The sequence below is a fragment of the Semicossyphus pulcher genome, unplaced genomic scaffold, assembly GCF_022749685.1.
Source record: "Semicossyphus pulcher isolate SPU_LCO1_2020_fin unplaced genomic scaffold, fSemPul1.0.p SCAF_18, whole genome shotgun sequence".
Lineage (NCBI taxonomy): Eukaryota > Metazoa > Chordata > Actinopteri > Labriformes > Labridae > Semicossyphus > Semicossyphus pulcher.
The window spans coordinates 5,629,017-5,653,407 of record NW_027211691.1 but is presented as its reverse complement, the minus strand read 5'-3'; the positions used below and the strand labels follow the sequence as shown (position 1 = coordinate 5,653,407).

The window sequence follows — 24,391 nt, the reverse complement described above, 5'->3', positions numbered from 1 at the left end:
TTTGTTTTATTGTGGTTAATGCTAAACTGTGCTTTTGACATAATGTTTTAAAGAGGAAGACGTCGCTTTCCCTCACATCACTGGTGTTGCACCACTTGCACTCTGGCATTGATGCTGTTCTCCATGCACGTCATAGCAATTACTGGGTATTTGGTTTGGTGACTGTAGATGTGGTCATTTAGTCAGCTTTTTTACCAGTGGGAAGGTTTGTCATCATACAGTACATTCACAGCTGCAGCAGACATCTGTCGTAACAGTTTAAGTGACACTTTTCAGCTTTGCTTATTCACTGGTTAACATTAAGGGTGAGCCTGCATCCTGTTATTGCAGTTACATGTACTGATGTATCAGTTAAAGTCAGCTTACATAAAGCAGGTCATGGGCCTATAGTGGATATTTTGTGTTATTAAATTATCTAAAAGTACCGTCACTCACTCACTCACTCACTCACTCACTTACAGACCCACGTGTAGGGCTGACCCCGGCGGTCAGCCTAAAATAACTAAATGGCCTTGTGCTTAAAAAAAACCCACTTTGTTAGGTTTTAAGCCAGAAGACGTGATGGAAGAAAAGCTATGCAGTTTATGCCATGGTTACTTTCACCACAATATGTCAACAGCAACTGATCAACCAAGTCCAGCTGGTCTTGTTGATTCTGCATGTTATAGGAGTGCGAACTGCTGGAGAAAAATCTACAAAAATATCGCATGTAGATTTGTTAAAATGCTATTTTGATACCTGTTGCTTTCATGAAGAACACCAATGGGGTTCACAGCCACAGTTTCTCATAAGCTGTTAGCTGGAGTTTCATCTCCATCTCTCAAGAAATAAAGATGAGCAGGATTTTAGATGTCATCCACTCAGCCCAGCGTGACTCATTGCTGCGGTGGTGTTAGGAAAACAATGGCTGCTGATTTTTTGCATTTATTACATTATTATTTGAGGTGGATTATGCCACATACCTGCTTGAAGACCTAAATGACCTGAGGAAAAATGTTTATTATGTGTTTAACGAGCCTGTGATTTTTAAAAACTGTAAATGAACATCAGCATGATAATGATTTGCCTCCATACAGAGCACAATCATTTTTAAAGCAAAAGAGATTAAACTTGAACGGCTCCCCTGTGAGTGATATTAACTTTCCCTTCAAAAGTCAGGCTGATTTAGAACACACTGATATCAGTAGCCGGTGGTTGTGTTTGTGTGTGTGTGTGTGTGTGTGTGTGTGTGTGTGTGTGTGTGTGTGTGTGTGTGTGTGTGTGTGGCAGTTTCGGTGAGTGCAGATGCGTGCACTTAGCTGGGGAGGGGGATTTGTACAGTAAGTGTCGTTCTAAAGACATGTTAACAATCTTTAATGAGGGAGAAAGAAGATCAGTGCTCACTCACTGAACCCTGCTCAGATCTGTGTCGGGGGATTTGGACAAACAACCCTTCTCTTCCATCCTTCAGCCCCAGCTCAGGATCAACATTAGCGTGTACAAGATGGAGTTACTCAAAGAGCATGTTTGTACTTTACTGCTACTTACTACAGTAAATTACAGAGCAATCAAATGAGGAAAGACTTAAAAGGGAAGTCTTATTCGAAATTACACATTGCCTAAAAAAAGTAAGCTTCTCTACATTGTTTGTGGCTCTCAGCTCACTCAGGAATAATGTCTTTTAAGCTCCTGAGGAGTATTTTTTGCTGGTTTTGAAACAGACTGACATGAATTCTGATGAATCTATATGACCTACAAAAGCAAACCAGACCATCAGCGACAAGATTCATTATTTCTATATCGTTATTTTTAATGCCTGAAACTGCTGGCGGGGGGTAGGTGTCAGACGAAGTGATTAACTGCATGCTGCCTTTGTTTACATTTTCCAGGGTGAAAATTTAAAGTGAGTGATACACGATTGAAAGATTTTTTGTTTAAAACCACCACTTAAGCATAAACGGGGCAAAATTGCTTGAAAATTATCTTGAGAAAACCAGTGTTGTTATCTCAATATAATAAGATAAATTAAGCCATCATAATGGGGAAACCTATGCTGTTATCTCGAGACAATGCATAGATCTCACCCTGTATGTATGAGAGCACAAAACCTTTATCAAAAGTTGACAGGGTTAAAGAAGACATTGCAAAGTCAGTGTTTGTGAAGGTTTATTTTAATATAAAATAATTTTACAAGAAAACTTAGAATGCAATGTGTTTTAGATTTTCAAATATATATATATATATATATATATATATATACTGTATATATAAACTACCATGTAAACATTGCATTTCAACATCATAAAAACAAAAGGTTATGAATGATGCATTTTAAAAATATATATTACATATACAGATCAAAGACAATGTGATGCAAACAAATCCTAGACAAGGAGCTTCTAAGTGTGTTTTCTTTAAGTATTACGTTTTAACCCATGTGATCACAAAGTATTAAATAAAATGAAATTCTAACTAAAAATATCAGTGGAATTGAATCATGTCACTATCTGTAAAGGAAATGTACTTTCACACAGCATGGACTGCAGTGACGATGGTTACAGATATTAGAAGTGTCAGTTCTCAGAAATGAATATCAGACGTATAATAGCTAAAAAAGCAAAATACTGGCGATACTTTGTTAAACCCAAGCACAGCAGTCACAGCATTAAGTTTGAGACTGTTTCAGCAGAAAAGCAGAAGCTTACTCAGTAGCAGAAGCAAAGGTAGCATGTCAGTCTCACAGCAGTCAGTGTTGGTTTATCTAACCTTACCCTAGTCATTTCGTGCCTCATCTTCCTCTCAACAGCTTTCATACATATGACCAGGATTTTTGTCTTTTAGGTTTGAGGATTTGTTAAAAATAATTTTAAATGATCAATGTTCTTCATCATAACAGCGATGAGGATTTACAACCTTTGTGAGCTCATATATTTTATACATATTTGCTTTTGCAAATATGGAAATGATTGCAATAGATGCTTGTCGGAAAAAGCATAAATCTTTTAACAGCTGAGACCATGGTTTGCACCAATGTGTTGTTAGGTTTAAGATGATAAAACACTTCAACACTGCGTTTTTGTCGTGTTCTTCTGTAGAGTTGGAAAACTTGAGGCTGAGAAATCCTGTCTACATTTTCTAGGGGTTTGAGTTCCAAAAGTCCTGGATCCTACATTTCCCATAATGCAACATAATAGGGCTGTGACTTTGTATTATTTTCACTATTGATTAAAAAGCTGAGTATTTTCTCCTTTAAAGGATAAGTGTTTAGTCAGTTAAATGTAAAAAATATTGTGCAACATGCTCATCACAATCTCTGAATATATTTTTTTTGCCTACCATCATTCTGAAACCCAAAGATTCTGGAAGCTTGAACCAACAAATGTTTGACATTTTTGGGAAAAAAACGCCTTTAACAGAATATTAGGCAATACATTTTCTTTATCTTATAGTTGCAGCTTTATCTAACAGCATCTTTCATCATACTCCTACTACCCTGTCAAACTCTACGACTCAGGTTAACTGCTACAAACTCTTTAACTCTAAGTCCAGATACTGTAAGGTATGTTTCAAGCTCCGGGTTGATTGTAGATTTCCCATAATGCATCTTACAGTACATCTTAGTAGATCTGATGGCATTGAATATGTTCATTATAAACCTTTCATTATTACGTTCATGTTTCTACAAATTAAATATATGCACTATCATCGTCTTGCACAAACCAGCAGAGCTGTACACCTCTTTAATTACATCTGTTAAACATATTTTGTATTATAATTCTTTGTTTTATATCTAATTCTTATTAAAGCATTTCATTCTTTTATTTATTTATTTATTTAGTGTTTATTGTACTGCACCTTAACACCAAGTCAAATTCCTCGTATGTGTAAACCTACTTGGCAATAAACTTGATTCTGATTCTAAATTCATGCAAATCAGCCAAATTTGCCAATGAAAGGTGGCTGTATATGAACGATATCATTTGTAGGATAAAGGTTGTCTCTCCATATAAAATGTGTCATGCTCTTCTGAGGGTGAGCCCATTCCAGCCTCCATGGTTTCCTCTAGCACCACCCTCAGGCCAAAAGACATTTTGTACACAAGTCAGAATGTTTCGTACATATTGCAAGGCTTCTTTTTTAGCCTTCTCATGGTCCCCAGAGGATGAACCTCTGTTGTTCTAATGTGTTTACGCTTGGATCTAGGAAGAACTATTGGAAAGTTCTACAAATAGTAAATCATCATGTGGTCTGTTTGGTCATACCTTACTGTACTGTACTATGGGATGTGATAAATAATGCAGCCTCTGGTTGGCTGCTCACTATAGCTTTAGAATGTTAAATTGAAATAACAGAAGGGTCACAGTCTCGGAAACTGAAAGGCTGAAAGCTAAAAGCAGAGTTTGGCAACATGCAGAAAAGTTTTGTTATATTCATGATATATATTATGTTTAATCATATTTTTTATCACAAATGAGACAAATAGGCAACAATAATGACACAGATTCAACAGAAAATCTTTACTCTCCCTGCAGGACTGTTGGCTGAATGCACACCTGTATTCTTTCCACTTGAATAGCTTCATACACCACAGCTTGCAGCAGCATTGATACTCTGAAACCTGCCAAGCGTTTTGAAAAGTCAACATTTACAGATTGAGAGCAACAAATAACCGTTTGGAAACTGGCATCCTGAAGTCTGAACCAAAGAAAGAGGTGCTAACCCATTTGTTACTCCACAAGGCATTTGGAAGAGCTCCAAGTCTTTGGCAGAGTTTTCTGATGACACGTTTGTCTTATCAGGCCGAACCATACATGGAATTTAAAGTCTCTCTTATTGGGAAACTGGGACAAGAGCCATTTCCCATCAAACAACCAATACTTTCTGAAAATGGCTATGGAATTACAGTCTTTTGAAATTGTAAGAAAAACACACATCCTGTCTTTCTCCTTGCAAACACATTGTTCAACCGCTTATTTTCATAGTTGCATGTTGTTGCTGTTTGTCTGTTTGTCTGCTTGCTGTTGCTAAATCCTTCTACCTGGATCTGAAGTAGCTGCTCTATTTGGCTCCATAGACATGCTCCCACAGAGCTGATATGACAGAACACAGTCTATCTGAAATCTTTTTACTGACTACATTGACTTTAGATGGACAAGAAAATAAAGACTGTAGTTTTACATTAAAAAATGTTGTAATAAAAATCAAAACCAATGACAGATAAATAAAAAAGTAATCCATCTCGTAAGGTCTAAAAATACCTTCTAAAAAGTAAACATGGTCCTGCAACGAAGCAAAGAGTGGGTGCAACAAGGGAGAATAATCATGGCATAATCAGAAATGAGCAAAGAGAAATCTAAACTGTTCGTCTCTGTAGTATGGATAATGGCACCACCACACAGTACAGGCGACAGACTTATGCTGGGTTCCAGACAACTGGGAACTCGCAAACTTCCGAGTAGAAATTTCCAACTTCCGAACTCAGAGCGTTCCAGGTGCCAAATGTAAATACAAAACATGGCGACCGTGATGAACTGATGTTTCTTTGGCAAGTCTTTTGCCAATTTTTTTTGCATTTTTAATAACTTTTGTGGAGAGAAGAAAACTTTCAGAGATTATTTGTAGTAACCAGCTACCTTATCACATTGGCGACATTTCTTATTAAAATGTTCATGCGGAACATGTGCTACTATATGATAGTAGTAGTTATTTCAATTACATGCAGGCAAATATGTATAACATTGCTTTTCAGCTGACAGTTTACCATTAACGATGTGCCTCTCCATGGGTGCAGCCATTGTTGTGTGACGTCAGAAATCTGATTCTTGTGAAGTCGGGGTAGATGAATCTGCTCCAAGTTCACAAGTACAGTAGGAACTCCAACTTTGAATGGCGTTCCAGAGCAATTTTTCTAATCGGAGTTTGGAATAACTCGACTTCTGAGTTGTCTGGAACGCAGCATTAAACCTGGTCACACCAAAGTCAACTAATTCTCTACTCCTGACAAAACAGTCGCTTCATAGTTTACTCAGTAGAGAGCAGTAAATTGGAATTTTACACACTTCTAATTATCATAATTTACTTCATCGTGCACATGTGCAAAGTTGCACAATCTTAATTTTCACTTCTACTGAATGCGATACATTGTATTGAGGGTACATATTTTGGATACTTTAACAATCAATTTGCATGGAACTGTATGGCGAATAAATTGTAAATAGTATCTAGTAAATACGGAGTGATGCTAGCGTCAGGCAGTTTCAATTTTCTCAATACAAAACCATTGACAGCTCACTGCATTTAATGCTTAACCATTGTACTTAATATTATTCAGTTAGAGTTAGAGGATAAGAAAAATGAGCAATTAGCAAGCTAGCAGACAGAAGAATAAGTTAATGCACAATGTTTCACAAGGTTAATTCAAAACCTATTTGTATTCATAACTCCCCCTCACAATTGTCTGCAAATCATGGTCATAATAAAAATCACAACACACAGTGTCTTGCTGTTATTTTATCAGCTTATTGCCAATTTAAAATTTGAACTTTACCATCCTTAACCATTACTACTGAGCACGGCTTTTTGAGCAAAGCAATTTAATCAGAGCCTATTTTGGCCATATCATAACACATGGTAAATTCTCAAATAAAAGCTGGTATCTGAATAATGGAGTGTCACATGCCACCATACATTCAGCTCGACTGCTCTGGGTTTATCTTTTTGAGATAAATATTGTTTTAATTCACTAATTCATCCTTGATTATTAGCTTAACGGCAATAAAAAACAGCAACATTGAAATTATTTGTGTATGAAAACAGAATATATGGTACAGAAGAGAGACTTTAAGTAGCACTTACATGTATGAGTCTGTTGTTTTTATGCAATTATTTCTGTTGAAATCAAAAGTGCTGAATTGATCAAGACGGCTGGAGTAGATCATTCAGCAAAGATCCTCACCAATATAAAACGAGTATAACAACAAAACAGAGAGGCTTCCTTCTTAAATAACAAAAACATATGCTCAAAAACACAGAGAAAATAAAGGCCTGTCAATAATAAGTCTGAACAAACCTGCAGTTGAGGTAAATATTTGAGAATTTTCGGTAATTTACACGATGAAAAGCCATGCAAAATAAGTCAATATTACATGCGTGACAAGTAAGTTTAGACAGTGACAGGATTCTTACAACCCTGTGTCACACGGTGATGGATTAGCACAAACCCCGGTGCTCCATGCACAAAAGGTGACAGAAATATGTCTCCCTACCTGAAGGGATTACAGGTGGGATGCACTAAAAGCAGGCTGACAGAGAAATAATGCACCACACACTAAAAACATTGTGGCTGAAGTGATTTCAGCAGTTATTCTAATTTATTCATACACTTCTTTTCCCAAACTAGCCTAACTTTTAGCTAACCTTTCGCAAGATTTATTGTCGAAGAATGGAGCTGACTGTATGTTTCACATAAATTGTAGATACAATAATTTCTCTTGAGGCAGAGCTGCACTAAAGGCAGAAATAATCTCACTACTTGATATGAATAATGTGGAGTAAATTATAATAATAAATACTTAAAAAAGACTTCTACTTGAGTTTTGCATGGCAATGAGTTGTTCTCAGTCAAGCTAGTATCTTAGCTAGTAGCTAGTATTAGCCTAAGGTCTTATTTAGTAACATCAAATGTATTAGGATCTCTTCATTTTATTCTATTTATGTGAATGAAATACATTTTGGTCATAATTTTTGTTTTCTGTGCAAATGGGAATGCTTTTGTGGTTAGCCTGTTAGCCTCCTGTCTTGCTAGCAAAGCCTTCAATATCATTGGCTTAAACATAAAGGATAAGTCAGGTAAAGAAGAGGTAGCTGTTTTTAAATTTCCAACCCTAGTTCACTTGCTACTTACACAATAACCAACACAACACAGTTTCTACCTCACTGTTTAAACTGGCAATTCAAACTTTGTTTAGGTAACAATGTTAGCCTGATTTCTAAGTAAGCTAGGTCGTCCTGCCCATTTCAGCTGATGAGTTGGTTTGTGCCTCCAGTGCAGCTGTTGTGTGCACACACACTTTGTCATGAAGGAGTCATCAGTCACACTCATCTCTGTAAATCAGTGATACAGTAAATCGCTTCCTGGAAACACTTGGGTGTTTAAGTCAATAGCAGCCTCCCCGTCGCTGCTTTATCATCAGACATTAGGTCCTTTGCTGTAATGTTCCCTGAGGTTGTAGGTCTGATAACACATGGAAACATCACAAACCCCTGGAAGCCCTGGGTTGCCTCGTTTACCAGGGTCTCCTGGTGGTCCTGGTTTTCCAGGAATTCCCTGATTGCCTGGATGGCCGACTCCATCGAAGCCGCGAGGACCCTGAATCCCTGCAGTGGTAATGAGCGACAAAATAGAAGAAAATAAGGAAAACACAGCTGGTACTGGTTCTGCCTCATTAATGGAAGAAAGTGAAAGGTTCCATTAAATGTGATCATAGTTCTTGCTCTATGAACTAAAAATAGCACATGATGGATCATTAATTACATCTGTTCATACTGTATGGGATGAGTTAATAAGCTATTATAGCTTCCGCAGAGAAATACGGCACTCACTGTCTGTGACTTGCCCTCACGTCTCCTTCACCCCAGCTCCCCAGCTGTCACAAAGTGTACTCCATAAAAATTAAATACTAACAGCGTCCACTCCCATATCAATTAAAAATTTAAGACCACAAACAACCTTGATATACAGTATTTGTGCACTGTAGCACAGACATGAAAGTTCGGATGTCAAACACCATAGTTAGGCTGCTGAAACAGCAGCTCCACAAAATAATTGGATGAAGACATTTCACGAAACATGCTGAGAGTTGGGCTTTTTACATACCTGGCTGTCCAGGTGGTCCAGGAGGTCCATGGTAACCTTCTCCTTTGCTGCCTTTGAGCCCTCGTGGTCCTAGGTCACCTGGGGGTATAATATGTCTACTTTAAAAATAGCACAAGAGCTTAAGAGCTGCAAGAACGTAAAGGCTTTTTCCTCCAAGGCAGCACCTTCCAGCTCCGTGCTGTGGAAGAGTCAGCAGGCTTTCATACATTCTTTTTTTACAACCTGGATGCTAATTCAGGACTTACTTGGAGATTTCATTTTTGATTTATGTCCGTTATGGGACTCTGCAGCTTCAGTTTCCCATGTGGAGTTATCGGGATGCTTTAACACTATCAGGCGCAGCTTTACAACAAAGTCCATGTGGCTTATCTTTAACTACAGGAAAGCATAACCATTAACTACAACCATTTCCAGTTTCATTCTTTGCCGCAGATTTAACAAGCAAATTATAGGTCAGCAAATTGGAAGAAAGGGGCTGAAGTGAAGCGTTTTTCCCACTTGAATTACAGTTTAAACAATATGACATAAAGGCAGCATATGAATTGGAAACTGAATGAACCCTTATTTGCTGATTAAGAATCAAATCTCATTGCAAAGCTTAAGAGGTACTCCAGTGAACTAGTTATTATTACTATTAAATTTATCAAATCAATGAAGCAGCTCTCTGGGCCAGCTCTCCTGACTCTTAGTCCCTATATGTCCCTCGAGAAGCTCCAAAGTTCTAGATCCTACACAAACTTGATCGTGTCTTTCATTAGACCCTCTCTGCTTGGTGAATTGACATCTCTTTCAAACTAAAACTCCAGACAAGCTTTCAGTCTCTTCCCTCAACTTGACACCTCTGAAGTTGCTGTTCATCCTGACCCATGGAGCGGAAGTGGTACACGGCAGTGGAGTGGTACAGTTTGGTGTCTTCACAGATGATTAGCCACTCTCTGTGTTGAAGTGGTGATAAATCAAAGACAGCTCGATGAGATGCGTTTGCATTTTGTATTTGTTGTCTTTTGCTCTGCTGACTCTCACTGATGTTCACTTGTTTAATGATGTTGTTTTATGGGGTACAGTGAACATCAACACATCCAATTTGTTCCTCGTTGACACTGTTTTGATTTTAATCGTTGATGAAAGCAGCGGTAAATTTTGTCCAAGCTCTTGTTCATGAAGTTGTGTTGTTATTTATTGTCTTGTTTTTGTCAGGGAAAAGGGACTGATTGAATCATTCTGTCACAGTTTCAGACACCAGAGGTTTTAAAGCAAGCAATGAATACAGATATTCATCTGCAATAAGGTTTACATTATCGGTCATATTACCTTTTAGGCCTGCACGACCCTGCATACCAGGGGGTCCTGGGTAACCGGGAGCACCACTCCTGCCAGGGTAGCCTGGAGTTCCCATGGAGCCTTTGGGTCCTGGAGCTCCTTGCTCACCTGGGGGTCCCTTCACACTATGGCAGGGTTCACACCTAGCTGGGGGGGCCAGGCTCTGGAGCAGTGCTGGAAAGTGATCTGTGGGGCACAGAGAGGAGGTGCTGAGTAATCCATCTGTTTATTAAATATTATGTTAAACCCCTATTATAACAGTCTGACCACATAATACTAAAACTCAACAAATAGAAAAGACATATTTAGTGTGTAAATATCTGTATCATTCTGGACATTCAAAGTTAAATTAAACAGATTCTATGATGCATTCAGTATTTCACGATTCCTTTCTTTCAGGTGCCACAGTATTGGATCTGTTATCAATCAGGAAACAGTTTGCTACAGAGACATTAGGTGTTTATACGTTCAGCAAGGCTGGGAGAGAGCTGCCCTCCATCACAGAGGTGATGTTTCCATTAAAACGACACCCATAAACTAGCCATATAGACAATATTCATAGCATTACTGTACAAAGATTGACAGCAACAACTCAAGTTTTGTTCTCATGTTACTTTTTTTATAAAATAACAATGATCAGATCCCTGTATAAACATAAATAAATTTAATTTTTGCAACTCATGCAAAAGACTTTATATCACTTCGTATGGAGTCTGTCTTTGCTCATTTATGGACAGTGAGGGCATCGAAATAAGTGTTATCCACAGTAGGGTATTAGACTGTACCTGAAGCAATCCATGAACAGATTTGATCACCTGATTAGAATTGATTCTATTCAGTCACAGTCGCTGATGCTTACAACGGATCTAATCAGCTATGGAGCTACAGATAATCAATGAGCATCAAACATCAGGAGTTTTTGTTTAAGTCTGCATTTATCAATCAAGTATGTATTACCATGGACGGATTATCATGACCACGGACCCAGGGCGCAAACTTGCCGCAGGCCCTATAAAAACGCAAATAGGCCTAGTACACATTCACTGCATGTCCCCTCACAGAGTACAACAATTTGGCTGCACAATAGCATGGGGCAACCCACAACCAGGGCTGCATTAGCATCCAGGCACCAGCCCCCCTGCTAAAAGTGTCACAATCACCATCCACTTGCTTTTTGTTGAAAAATGTCAAATTCGGGGATATTTGATGTGTCAGGCCATTTAGAATAAGAGTTCACCCAGCGAATGTCATGCTCTTTTCTATGGGGGTTGTTAGCTGAACATAACAATTATTATTTTCACTTTTTAACCCCATGTTGTCGATGTTAACTGATCAATTGACTTCTGTGACATGTTTAACTCTACATGTGGAACTAGTGTTTATAGTGTGTGTGGACATTCAGACCCTAGCCTTCAAACTCTGGTTCACACAGTAAAGAAAAAAAAACACAGATACTTACTACGCAGAACATCAGTGCAGAGCTTAAGAAGATGTTCATCTGAGGGAGGCTTGCCCTGTAACACACAATTACACTTTGATTCAGCTGGATCAACCCTGGGACTGGAAAATTAGGCTCAACTTGTGATTGAGCATGTCAGAAGATTTACAGGATCTTCTCAACACTCCATTCTCTGTCTTCCCATAGCCCACACACACTGACAGCCACACTCCCAAACATAACTCCCCAACCCAGGCAGGAAATCACTGAATGTTTCCTTCAGCCCATTTTTCTTTTCTTTTTTTAAAATCCGCTCTGAAGAAATGGTCAGGAGAAGTACACTTACAGGTTTCCCAGGATATCCTGGTTGGCCTGGTTGGCCCGGCAACCCATCCTGTCCTGGAAATCCCCTGGGACCAACAGCACCCATGTGACCCATGTCACCTTTCTTTCCTTCAGTCCCTCTGAGGCCTGCATCACCTGTCACTCCTTTCTGAAGCAGCAGGAGGGAGGACAGACAACCTCAGATTACAAAAGTAAAAACATTGAAACTGAGGAATTCACAGCAACTATATATATATGTTTATCTCGTAGAAAAGAATGCATTGACTGTTTGCTTAACACTGCTTTAGAACAAAAAAATATGCATGGACAGTCTGTCAAGCTTTGTTGTAGTAGGGGAAACTCTACTTGGGGTTACAGAAAAGCAAGACAAAATGTATAAAGAATACACTAACCAATACTACTGGTAGTAGCAATCATTGGCTGTCTGGCTAACTAGCTTACGGTAAAGTGGTGTTACCATCTGTTACTTCCAAGGTCAAAGGGCAAACCTTTAACTGACTAGGTTACATTAGTTTGTGGGATTGAAGCTAACATTAAAAGACATTTAAAAGCCTAGCACATCATGTCTAGTGCAGAGTTCAAGGAGTTTATGCTAACGTTAGCTAATTGTAGCATCAGTAGCTAAGGGGAACGGATTTGCAAGAAGGCAATAATAGTCAAGTAATTTAATCTGTACATAGTATTTTAACATAACCTACTCTCACAGTTTTTGTTGGTAATCAAAAGCATGTTACAGTGCGGACTAAAATGTTATTACATCATACAAACATGTTCGACCTAGGGAGGCTGTATCTCTTTAATTTGTCATTCTGTAGACAGTAGTAAGTGTTTGATATTTCAGATGTGTGCGCCTTCAGAAAGACGGCTTTTGTGATGTATATTTTTGCCCATGGGGCCAGATTTCCCCAGGCCTGGAGGTATTGGCTCTGTAAGTCTTCTGTAGCAGCCGTGCAGGCTTGACAGGGCTTCTCAGTGCGGTGCAGAATAAGACAGAATGGATTATATCTAATACCGCAAAGTCTAATTCGACAAACCTCTCCTTTGCTTCCCCTGGGTCCCACTTCGCCCTGACGACGAAAGAAAAGAGAGCAGGAAGGGTGGGGTGGAAAAGAGAGGAGGGAGAAATAGAGAGAGAAACCGTTAGAAACTTGTGCTTACATATCAAAGACTGAGATAGTATGTCAGAGGAGCTGTGCTTGGTGCTTCACATTGCTGATGCAGAAATGTTCTCCTTTCTATCAAACCACTGGCTTACAAAACATTTTAGATTGGTTATTGTAATGCTTTCTATAGAGCCATTTTTGTGCTACTTGTTGTAATGTGATAAAAAAAAATGCATCCATGGATCCGCTAGTCCTGAAAAACACCATTCAGTGGCTTTTTAAAAAAAGTACTATAAGGAGATGTCTGAGTCTCTGGGTGTGTTCTGTGTTCTGTTTCCTTCTCAATGCTTCCGCTTTTTTTACGGCTCTACGGAAATCTCCTCTCCTGTGCCAGAGCAACAACCTTGAGACATTTGATGGCCGCCATTTTGATTTCCTCATGCTCAGTCATAGACTGTATAAAACGATGGATGACATGACAGCTCCCTAAAAGTGAAGCGAAAACATTTCGAGCGCCCCCTGCTGACTGGCTGCAGTATAGGTCATAAAGCCCGCCTCCTCCATGTAAACAGATGGGACATGAGTCAAACTATAAAATCAAAATACAAACATGGTTTCTGTCATTATAATTAGTTCTTATCATGCTGATTTACGTCCAAGTGTTAATTTTTCTGACAAGTTTATTTTTAATTAGTTATTTGATGTTGTAAAAAGGATGATTGACAGCTCTGTTGACAAATATTATTCCTGCAGGCATTCTGTTCCGGATCAATAGAGTAGAGGAGGAACGGCGAGAGGAGACGTAACTAAAACAATCACTACAGTCACTGCAGTTCCCATATCTGTGAACACAAAGAAGCTGTTCTGTTTTTTTGGTCATTTAAGTGTGTATGTGTTTTGGTTAGCGGAAGTGGCTACAGCAACTCCACCCACCGATCTCTACTGTGCAACTCCTGCTCCAAATGATGTCACCAGTGCAAGACGGCAGCGCCTATCATGGGGGCTGTATTGGCATCAATTTCGTACAATGAGAGCAAATGGAGATGCATTGTCCATCTATATATATGTACAGTCACTGTGCTCAACAAACCCTGCCAGCAGGCTGCAGGCTCTTGAGAGATGAGACCACCTGCCTCTCTGCGTCACATGTAATAACACTGTAATGTTGAAGATCCAAATGTGCCCAAAGGCCCTATCGATCTTTGTTGACTCAAAAGTTGCTCTGTCACACTACTTTCATTCAAACTGTCAAGAAATTCAGAAACACTTTTCTGTGATTGGCTATGACTTCCTGTCTACACCCAACACATTTCAGTCAATTCCAAAACGTATCTAACAGAACACAAACACAATTTTAATCAATACACTCATCAAAACTGACCAAGCAACTCCCTGTGACATCCTTTTCTTGCGCCACTGCAACAAATCAATCTTCTTCCAATTAATTGATTGCATATTGCGCTAAGAGAGAAGTCTGAGAGCTTATGCAACCCTATGGCTGAACACATCCACAGCAGACAGTGGCAGAGGACTGAAACTGCTGCTGACGTTCCTCTTACACTATGGAGGCTGTATAGAAAATGCATTAGACTGAAGCTGGTAAAAGGGTCACTTTAAGTCTAATGGACTTGCACAACAACTGTCCATCCTGTCCACTTCTGCCTCCTCCTCTCGCTTGCTCTCCTCTCTTCTTTCTCCATGTTTAGTTGCCTTTTCACAACAGGAAAACAGCTTTTGTGCTCACTTCCTCCTTTACTGCGAATGCAATCTGTTTTTGTCTGGAGATTTTCCCTTTGCTAATGTATGTGACCTTCTGAAGGCCTCCCTTCACTCTTTTTAACTCTTCAAAGAGGGAGAATCTAGGTCATATTCTATACATCATTACATCTGTGTGTGTTTCTCTGCAGAGCATGTGATTCTCAGGAGACCCTTTTCATGAAATCAAACAACTGGTATAAGAGGTTTAACAAACCCCAATCTCAGAACCCAACGGCTAATCTCTGAGACAATAATACCCTCTGGGGACAATGGTGAACACGTGGGGCATGTCCAGTTTAGCCAGCCTTTAGTGATAAACAACTTCCAGTAAAGACTTCCTTTTCTGCATGCTGCATTGTTTACAGTCCAGTTAGCAACTTGAGAAGTGACCGTGTGTTCAGATCAAAAGTGAATCAATTTTTCCCTTCCAGATATATCAGCCAGGAGCGCCCGTGAATCTGTTTCTGGTGAGTCTCAGTTTCACTGTAAATAGTAAGTCACAGAGAGGCTGCACTCTGGTTTACTTAAGTGGTATGAACCTGAAAAAAACACAGATTTTCTTGTGATTGACTTTAATTAACGGCTCTTGAGTTTGCTGAAATCTCAACATCATGATGCAGATTAGTAAAAAGTCAAAATGAAGCTTTGTCAGGTCTGTCCTCAAGAGGAGAAGAAAACTACTTTTAAAATGCTCGTTTGTTGAACGGAGGTCGGATCGATCATTTCTGATGCATTCTTGGAAGTCGGGAAATCTGAACGTTTTGCATCTTTTGTGACACAGTATCAAGGGAATTTGTCTCAGGTTGAATTTTTGATCTAGAGCAGATTGTTAGCTGAACTTGCTGCAGATGTCTGTTTATAGAGATTAATAAGAAGGTAAATCGTTGTCAGATCACGCTGATGGAGCCGGGATGTCATTACTGTGGATTACGTTCCTCTTCACACAGACTGTTTCTCCTGCATACACAGCAGCCTGCTGATACATGATTGGTCAATACTACTCTCAGACGTGTAACAAAAAATACATAAAAATAAAAGTGTACCAGACGAAATTAAATTCCCTCAAAGTGTTTCTTAGATTTCTTATTCATGAGACTGACGCAGGTCAATGTGACCTTGAACTTTTGACCACGAAAATTGAATCAGTCCATACTTGAGTCCAAGTGTCCTTTGGTGGCACATTTAAGGAGTTTTTCTCCAGGCTTTCCTGGGTTATACAATCATAAGAATTTGATGGACAGACGTAGCTACATACAGCTTATAGGTGTGCTGATACCCAAATAATGCCTGTGGCCACGGTTGTTGCTGGCAGAGGCATAAAAACTGTCATTAAAAAGTTTGAATACTACATCTTTAGTTCTACTGCAGGTTAGTGAAGTCAATCTGCTGATAAGGAATGAAAACAAAGGCTCATGAAAAAGGAGACCTTGAATATAAGCCTGCAGTCAGAGCTGCAGGTTTCGGGGGTCTTTATTGATCTAAGCATTGCTAGCAAAGCTGCATTATAGTCAACAGGATTTTGTGTTGCGATGTGCACAAGAGGCTCATTTTTGTGCTGTAATCTGAACGCCAAATAAAAAAGGGGAAGGATTATCTTCAACTCTAGCGCAGAGTCACATTTATTTTACCCAGCAGGAATTAGGAAGTCTGTCTCAAGACAAAATATGTCATATTTGTTTCAGCAGTGACGCACTTGTGATTCACTGCTGGTGCATTTAGCCTTGAGAGCGTGTGACATGGAGGCTGGGCTGCTCTCGACACTGTGGAATTACAGAGTGTGAACATTAAGCTGCATACTGAGAAACACAATCATTTTATCTGTCTCTAGTGTCACAGACGAGACTACACAACTCTCCAGATGATGAAATGTAGCTATTGCTGTGCACTCACTGACACACATACATACACCCCTGACTGAATTCATTGTCTAAACCCCACCTAAGGATGTGAAAATCAATGCCTCAGCAGTCGATACATGCAGATCAATTCTTAAATGCTACTCATTTGGTTTTGTTCCTATTAAAAAGGATCAATTGCAAAGCTTAGCTTGAGAGCTGGGAATTGCAGATCACACAGCAAATCATATCACTATGTTTGTTCATTACAAATTATTGATGAGGATGGTAATCTCAACACGGATCAACATGTTCAATCAGATATGCAAATGTGCTTCTCTCGCCTTATTAAACCTTTTTTCACCTTGTTGTCAAGATCAAATCGCTCCCCACTGACGACTACCGGAAAATATTTCCCATGTAGATGTTTGGAACTCAAGAATTCAACAAATGTTACATCACCTTCACCGTGTAGTTGATTTAAGATACAGGAGGTTTAAGAATTACAGGAAAGATTTACTGTATTTTCTTCTTTTTCGTGCTGTTAGGTAGAGATCTTATTTATAGTACTGATCTTTTAAAGACCAGCTCCAGTCATGTCTTAAGACATATGAAATGCTCTGCTTGAAATAATAAGTTGTGATATGTTTTTTCTGCAAAATATGTTTAATTACCTTGTAAAAATCGTCCAAAGGCATCTCCTTCTTCTCCCTCATTAAACATTCCTGAATCTGCATAGGCCCCGCCCACTATTTGCTACGATTCTCCTTTTGCAAAATTACAGCCATAAACAAAACACGTCTCTGCCATCATTTAGTGGCAACTTGCTGAAACTTAGCTAGCTTGAAATGTAGTAATTAGTAGTAGCAACGTTAACATTAGTAGTCAGTAGTGAGTTTGCACATCGCCGAAGTGGTTGCCATAGGTTACACATAATGATATGCATAGCGTCACCCCGTCCATTTAAGGGATTGGCTCCTTAGGTTTGTGACGTCTCAAACCTGTCAATCTGAAAACATGTTTTTCAGCCTGTCCTTGGTACACTGCAGTTTAAAAGCAGACAGGCCAAGCCATGGAGATGACTGCTTATGTTGTCCCCGATATAGCACATGAAGAACACCACTTGGAGATGTTTACAAGGTTAAACACTTTTTTTGCGGCCGGTTCAGCCGGTTTAGCTCAGCGGCAAATTGGCGACCATATTCAAAGGCTATAGCATTTATGGCCCTCTATAGCTCTATATAGGTTTAAAAAAAAATGATGGAATTTGTCTTAAAGTGATAATCTCGAAGATTTTCATGTAAATAAATGTCTTTTAAGTCACTATCTATCTATCGCCGAATGAGGTAACACAATGGGGATTGAGCCTATGGCCCACCGATGAAAGCCTTTGCAGTTGCAGAATTATGGACTGGGTGTCTGTGGCGATTTTTGCAGAAAAAATCAAAAGCGGCGCCCAGTTAGTGACGCGTTCTCCATCACCCAGCAGTGGTTGGTCTGCCAGAGAGGGTAGGCGGAGCTAAGCGGCTGCTTTTCCACTCTCTGCAAGTGTTGCGAGTAAACAGTAATCCACTATGGCTGAACAAACAAAGAAAAGATCGATGACTACAGATACAACTTCAAAAATAAGTGAAAATACAAAGAAAAAGAAACAAATTTGACGCTCAGATGAAGGCAAACAATCTAAAAAGGAAAGTGACTGTCAGTGAGGAAAATCAAGAGTGACAACCGTGACAAAGGGAGCCAACCGTAGACATCTGGTTAAATTTTGACGCATGTGCCGCGCAATTCCTATTTATCGCCACTAGGTGCCCTCAAATAGAACAGAACTGAGAACTTCGAGAGTATATCTTTAAATTTCACCCAAGTTTTTAAAGAGAAAAATGGTGGTGATTCTTGAAATAAAATTAATTTGCTAAAACATTTTTTGTGTTTTATTTGATGGTGAGACGGCACTTCTCTGTTAGCCTGGTCAGGACGCTTGAATTTACCATCATTAAGTCTGTAAACTACTCACGGATTTGTAGTCAAATGCCCGTAATTCAGCCTGCTCTGCCTGAGTGTCTGCACTGGGTCCTCCTCTTTACTGTTGCAAAGACCCTGAACCGTGACACTATACTACAAGTCTTAAAACGAGATTAGCCAGAAGTAAGTTAGTGCCTCTGCTGAAAGTTTACTTCTCTGACTGCATTTTGTTTGATTTGTATCATTTGTTTTACTGCGAGGAGCATCCATTATGTTTTATTCTCTCATCTTAAATGTGTCCCTTCTCATTTGGTCTTTTTTTATCCTGATCTGTTTTTCCTGTTCCATTTTCTGTTTATATGTTTTTATATGCTGTCTGATTTTAATCGTGTAAAGCAGCTCGTAAAGTCACTTTAAAAAATGTGTTACATAAGTAGAGTTTATTATCATCGTATTTGTTTGTGATAAAGTGTTTATGGTGATGTGTATGAGGGGATTTATGATACAACAACAAACAGACTTTCCAAAAAGGTAAACTACAGGTCTAACCCCAAATCAGCTCATGTAAGTGAAGATTGGCGGAGAGTATACTCAACCTTATGCCCTTGCGGGAACATTGTGTCCCCTTACTGCCACACATTCACACAAACACACATATTAAAAAATATTCCTGCTAAAACCCTTAAAAACATGAGCTTTACTGCCACCCAGTGGAAGAAGGATGCACTCACAGGTACGCCGGGCGTCCCTGGTTCTCCGTCTCTGCCAGGCTCCCCCTGCAAACAGATACATCATGATTAACAGAAGGTTTGTGTGAGTGTGTTTACATACATGCCTGTGTGGCTTCATGCTGTGTGTGTGGGGGAAAGGGTGAGATTGAATGTGTGCTACAACGGGTGCGTCGATTTAGGAGTGTGGGTGTGTGTGTGTCTTACTGTGAGCTGGTCCATGTCTTCATTCTATCTGTGTGTATGTGTGTGTGTGTGTGTGTGTGAGTGGAGAAAAGGTCATGATTACCACTAGCAGCCAATAAGAGAAACCCGTGGAGAGAGGGGATAGGAATTGGCTAGTGGTGACCTTTAACAAACCTGACTTTTTATCTTGTGTGTGTCTTTTCCAACTGCATCCTGCAGCAGTGCACACACCGCCCTGCTCTCTCTGCTTCTCTGGGCCGTCACACTGTCTTCCATTAGCGCGTGTAAAGGCAAGCAGCTGAATCAGAGCATTCATCGCATGCTTTGATTGTTCAATTTATGACTGATGCTGTGTTCACAATGGTAGGAGTACAACAGAGTGACACCTTGTTGCAACAGTGCAGAGGTGTTGATGGGTACACGCTGGGAAAGGCCACAGCCCCACCAATAACAGTGAAAAACCACAAACTAGAATAATATGCAGCACATACTGCACAGTTTTTACTTCGACCAATTAATGTGAGTTCATGTTACCCCCGTTCATGTAATGAGCACCACTGTGAGGAGTCTTGAAGGAATGATGCGGTAAAATTTGCAGGGAAATCTGTTTAAAGGAGAAATTGGCCCCTGGAAAAAGCCGCTGTCAGTCAAAGCTGGTGTTCTCTGTAATCGATAGAAGCAATAATATTTGAAATTGGCGCCATAGCTGTGGAGAAAGTTGTACAAACAGCTCGTGGTTTTGCCCGTTCTTCATTCCTACAACACCCAGCGTGCATTGCACCCCTCCCTCTGAAAGGAACGGCCCAGTGAGAGACGCTGGAGTGAAATACTACAGTTCTCGCTGCAGGCAGCGGCGCAGAGCGGTACAGAATCCGAAATATGACGAGAATATACCGGTGGATCGTCTAAAAAATCTTCAGGTCTGCAGTTTACATTTCAAACCGGATGATTTTGATTTTGATTTTTCAACTAAACACTGCAGACTTTGGAGGCGAGTGTCCTAGATTGAGGAAGTGTAGTTTAACAAGCTCCCTGGCCTCCGCCGGATGACGCGTTTTACATAGTCTGGCGGAGGTTCTCCAGGGCCCATTGGAGAAGCAGATAGCTTCCTCCAAAGACACAGAGTGAAATTGCATTCTTTTTGTGCCATAATGGCATTAGCTCAGGTCTTTTAAAGCGCCATATTAACAAAAATGTATGCTCACCATTTTGACTTTATTCTCAGTATTTTCACTTTGTTCTCAAAATACATTCCTCTCATGTTTTTCTGCTTGGCCATTTTATTCCACGAGGTAATTTAAAGCATAGATATATTGACTGTAATGGGACTGCATACACTTTTACATCTCCTGATAAAGTGAGGTAATACTTTTATTAACTTTTAGTTGTATTAACACATACTTATGCATAGATTAACGTATATATTTCAGTTTATGTCTTAATGCAGTTTACAAAGCAAATCCCATGAGCCTCCCTCACAGACGTGGTTGGGTCACTTTGTAAAAATCTGCTTCAGCGCGTCGTAGGTACCCTGCTGAGTCCCTGCTTTGTTTGTATTCTGTGACAGCACATAAGGATTCACATTCATGTGCACAAGCTCATGGGAAATGAGGTACACATTCCCACTGACAGTTCTGTGCTATTAAAGCAATGAGCCAGCAAAAGACAAGGGTAGAGGAGGACTTCTGACTGATGTAAACAAAAAAGAGTTGGTTCAAAAAGTTGGCTTTTCAAATGATATATGAGGAAGGAAGTGCCCTAAACACCTTTGTTTGACCTTAAGGACACACACTGTGTACTTTATATGATAACATAATGTGTCTGATCTTAGAATGTAGATCTAAGTGAAATAACTTCATTAAACCGAAGCCACAGTTTTTATTCATAGCTTTTGTGGTGTGATACTGTGTTACTGGGTTATTGGTATTTATTTTACACTGAATGGACAAGTCAACAGTAACACAGAGGTATACATTAGCAACTTAAATTCATGTTTTCACTAATAACACATACAATATGGCAGCTAGGTCAGTAGCCCTACACTTTACCCCACTCTGCAGGGCTATGTGGCCAAGTTAACAATGATATATAGCCTATGTGATGTGCAGTAAGACTTTCAAAATAAAGCGCTCAAGAAAGGAAAAAACATTAAGCAACATCAAGATCAACTTTTAAAGTAAAGCGTGCTGTTGCTGTCACAGCTTTGGTTACTGTAAGGCACCAAAACTACTTGGTTAAGTTAAGGGGAAAAAAGTTGTTCCGGTTTACCTAAGTACAAACATATAACATGACAAGCGCACGTATTAGATTACTAATTTTACTGATGTACAGACAATATTTGATTGACATATCATACACATGTTAGCGACATTCAAAAGAAATCAACTTCTGAAAAGAGTCTACATTAACATTCAACATTCACATGTGCTCAGGGCCCTGTTTTCCTGTATAAAAGTCCTGTATATTTGACCCATGCATCCCCCCAAACAGTTATGCACTTCCGTGCTCTTTACAGCACCTCATTTCTCTTCGATGTCACATCAAAACATGTAGCAAGATTTGCCTCTAGCAATGACGCTTGAGGGGTACCCAGATCCTCATATCTTGAAGCATAGGGCCACTGACCTAGCTGCCTAAGCTTTTTTCAAAAGTTGGGAGCGAGAACTTTGCCGGACTAACGCCTTGTGCTCTAATAATTCTCAGTCAAGTTTCATATTTTGATGCAGAATTTGTGTCACTAATAAACACATACATATAGTACGTTATAGTACATGTGACCCAGTGCAAAAGACTCTGCAGTAGAAGTGTGAATAAAAAGCACAGTACCTGGTTTCCTTGAGAGGCTGACTCTCCTCTCTCCCCCTGAAGACATAACACTCAACATTAGAACATGTTCAAGTTACAGTAGCTTCTTGTTTGACACTGACAGCATGCCATCTTAATAACAAGATGCTGTTTGATGAATTAAAGCATCAAGCATTAATGTCAGCACAACAATAGACAACAGACTACAGCGTGGTAACCAGGCTGATCCGTTATGATGGCTTGTATTGTATTTACTACTCTTGAAGTGTGAAGGACAACCTTCAGCCCCATTAAAATTTATCATGTCATCCAAGCAACATATGAATAATACATTAACAAGTATGTATTATGTTAAGCTGTCAACACTTCAACAGCACTACATGTAAATGTATAAACTCCTGACAGCTAAAGCCATAAATCATTCATGAAGTGTCGCCTCTCTTGCCATTGTCGACTTCATTAAGTCCAAACAAAACCATGCAGGTTTTTAAATCTATTTTGTCCATGTAGGTTTTTTTATGCATTGACTCTCACCTTGTGACCTTTGAACCCCGGCAGCCCATTGGCACCCGTCATACCTGGGAAACCTGGCTCCCCTACTGAGCCCTGCAAAGTAGAAAGATTATTGATGCATGGAAATCAATGGATGACATTTAAGGTTCATGAAGTTTAGCTCTGCTATCAGGGGGATTAAAGGGTACAGGGAGCACATACCAAGGCCCAGAGGGGGCCAAGGCAAAGGTCTGTGGTTGACCCTTAAATGGGATCAAGTACAACAATAAAATGAGTTTCATAAAACACGTTTCGACTTTTCATCTGATACAAAAGTTGGGGCGGCTGTGGCTCAGTGGCAGAGTTGGACATCTCTCAATCGAAATGTTGGGGGTTCGATCCCTGACTGCTACAGTCACATGTTAAACCCTGAATTGCTCCTGGTAGCATAGCCATTGGGTATGAATGGGCCAACTTGAAGTTTGGTTAACCGGGATCTCAAAGAGAAGAGCCAGAGCACACAGAGTACAAGAAAAAAGAAATGAACAGAGAAGCAATGGACGTTTTTTTTCCGGCCTCAAATAAATGTGAAGAAGCGACTTAAGCTAGCCTAACCTCTAAGTAACCTCAGCATATTAACTTGACTTAATTAAAGAAAGAAAAAACACTGCTGTATTTCCCTAAAAAGGCGATGATCTCGCCACCTGCTGGTTTTACTAATGCTGTCAATTAGGCCATTGTGAGGCCTAAAGTCACAGAGACTTGTTGCAGCCAGTTGTCAATCTCATGTTGTCAAATAAAGAAAATGAAGCTGTAGGCCCCCCCTCTTTGCCCTCCTGTCATCTCTGGATGCTGCTCTTTAGATTATTGTTGTAATGTGCCTTTAAACTCTGGTTACATACATTACAGATCATACAGTGCAAAAGTCTGCTTGGGTATGCAGTAGATGGGTGACAAAAGGAACAGGAATTTTATGATGAGCAAGAAGATGTGTGGGTGTCTGGGTGGTGGTGGTGGTGGTGGTGAGGTGGGTGTGGATGAGGGGCCCAGTGGGAAAAATGTTGTCCCCCTGTCCTTCATCCCTAATGGCTGGCCTGATGGTGTGGAACTTCTCAAACAGGTCATTGTAACCATCATGTCTTTGTTTTAAATCCAACAAGGGACCATCTTCATCTCGCAGCTAAAAGGACAGCGCTAAAATGTGTTTCGAAATACCAAACTTTATCAAGTGCGTGTGTGTGTGTGTGTGTGTGTGTGTGTGTGTGTGTGTGTGTGTGTGTGTGTGTGTGTGTGTCTGTGTGTGTGTGACAACTTGCAAGGCTGCTGCAGTGAGAAAGAAAATGTTGTCAGCCAGTAATCAAGGATGGTTAAATATGGCTTATAAAGATGTTTGATGTTGAAGCATGGGACCTTCAAAATGACCAAAGTTACCTGTAATTAAGTATAACACAGATAAGTCGGATTCCTTTTAAAAGACAACAGTGGTTGACATTTACAAGCGTAATTGCTCAGAAAAATGTCATTTAACAAACACGCAGCATTAAAAGCGAAGCTGTCAGTCA

General features: G+C 39.8%; 1 protein-coding gene and 1 long non-coding RNA gene across 2 annotated transcripts; both read right to left on the bottom strand.

Moving 5' to 3' along the window:
- Positions 1–8,167: 8,167 nt before the first annotated feature.
- On the bottom strand, positions 8,168–12,051 carry LOC138596208 (collagen alpha-1(XXI) chain-like). The gene is made up of 5 exons (XM_069667824.1): positions 11,959–12,051; positions 11,634–11,688; positions 10,166–10,360; positions 8,855–8,932; positions 8,168–8,355 (listed from the first exon to the last, which is right to left on the bottom strand). Exons 1-5 carry the CDS (start codon positions 12,049–12,051, stop codon positions 8,168–8,170), a joined length of 609 nt encoding a protein of 202 aa, XP_069523925.1.
- Positions 12,052–12,053: 2 nt separating this feature from the next.
- Positions 12,054–22,396, bottom strand: LOC138596065 (uncharacterized). Its single transcript, XR_011308572.1, has 4 exons — positions 22,359–22,396; positions 19,350–19,394; positions 12,992–13,024; positions 12,054–12,105 (listed from the first exon to the last, which is right to left on the bottom strand). It is a non-coding gene; the product is annotated as an uncharacterized lncRNA (long non-coding RNA).
- Positions 22,397–24,391: the final 1,995 nt, after the last annotated feature.

Bases quoted from the DNA above. Each gene is read 5' to 3' on its own strand.
- LOC138596208 (XM_069667824.1), bottom strand. From the start codon at position 12,051: ATGGGTCACATGGGTGCTGTTGGTCCCAGGGGATTTCCAGGACAGGAT. The intron at 8,933-10,165 runs GTAATATGACCG...TTATACCCCCAG, and splicing joins GGGTCGTGCAGGCCTAAAAG to GTGACCTAGGACCACGAGGG. The intron at 8,356-8,854 runs GTATGTAAAAAG...TTACCACTGCAG, and splicing joins TGGACCACCTGGACAGCCAG to GGATTCAGGGTCCTCGCGGC.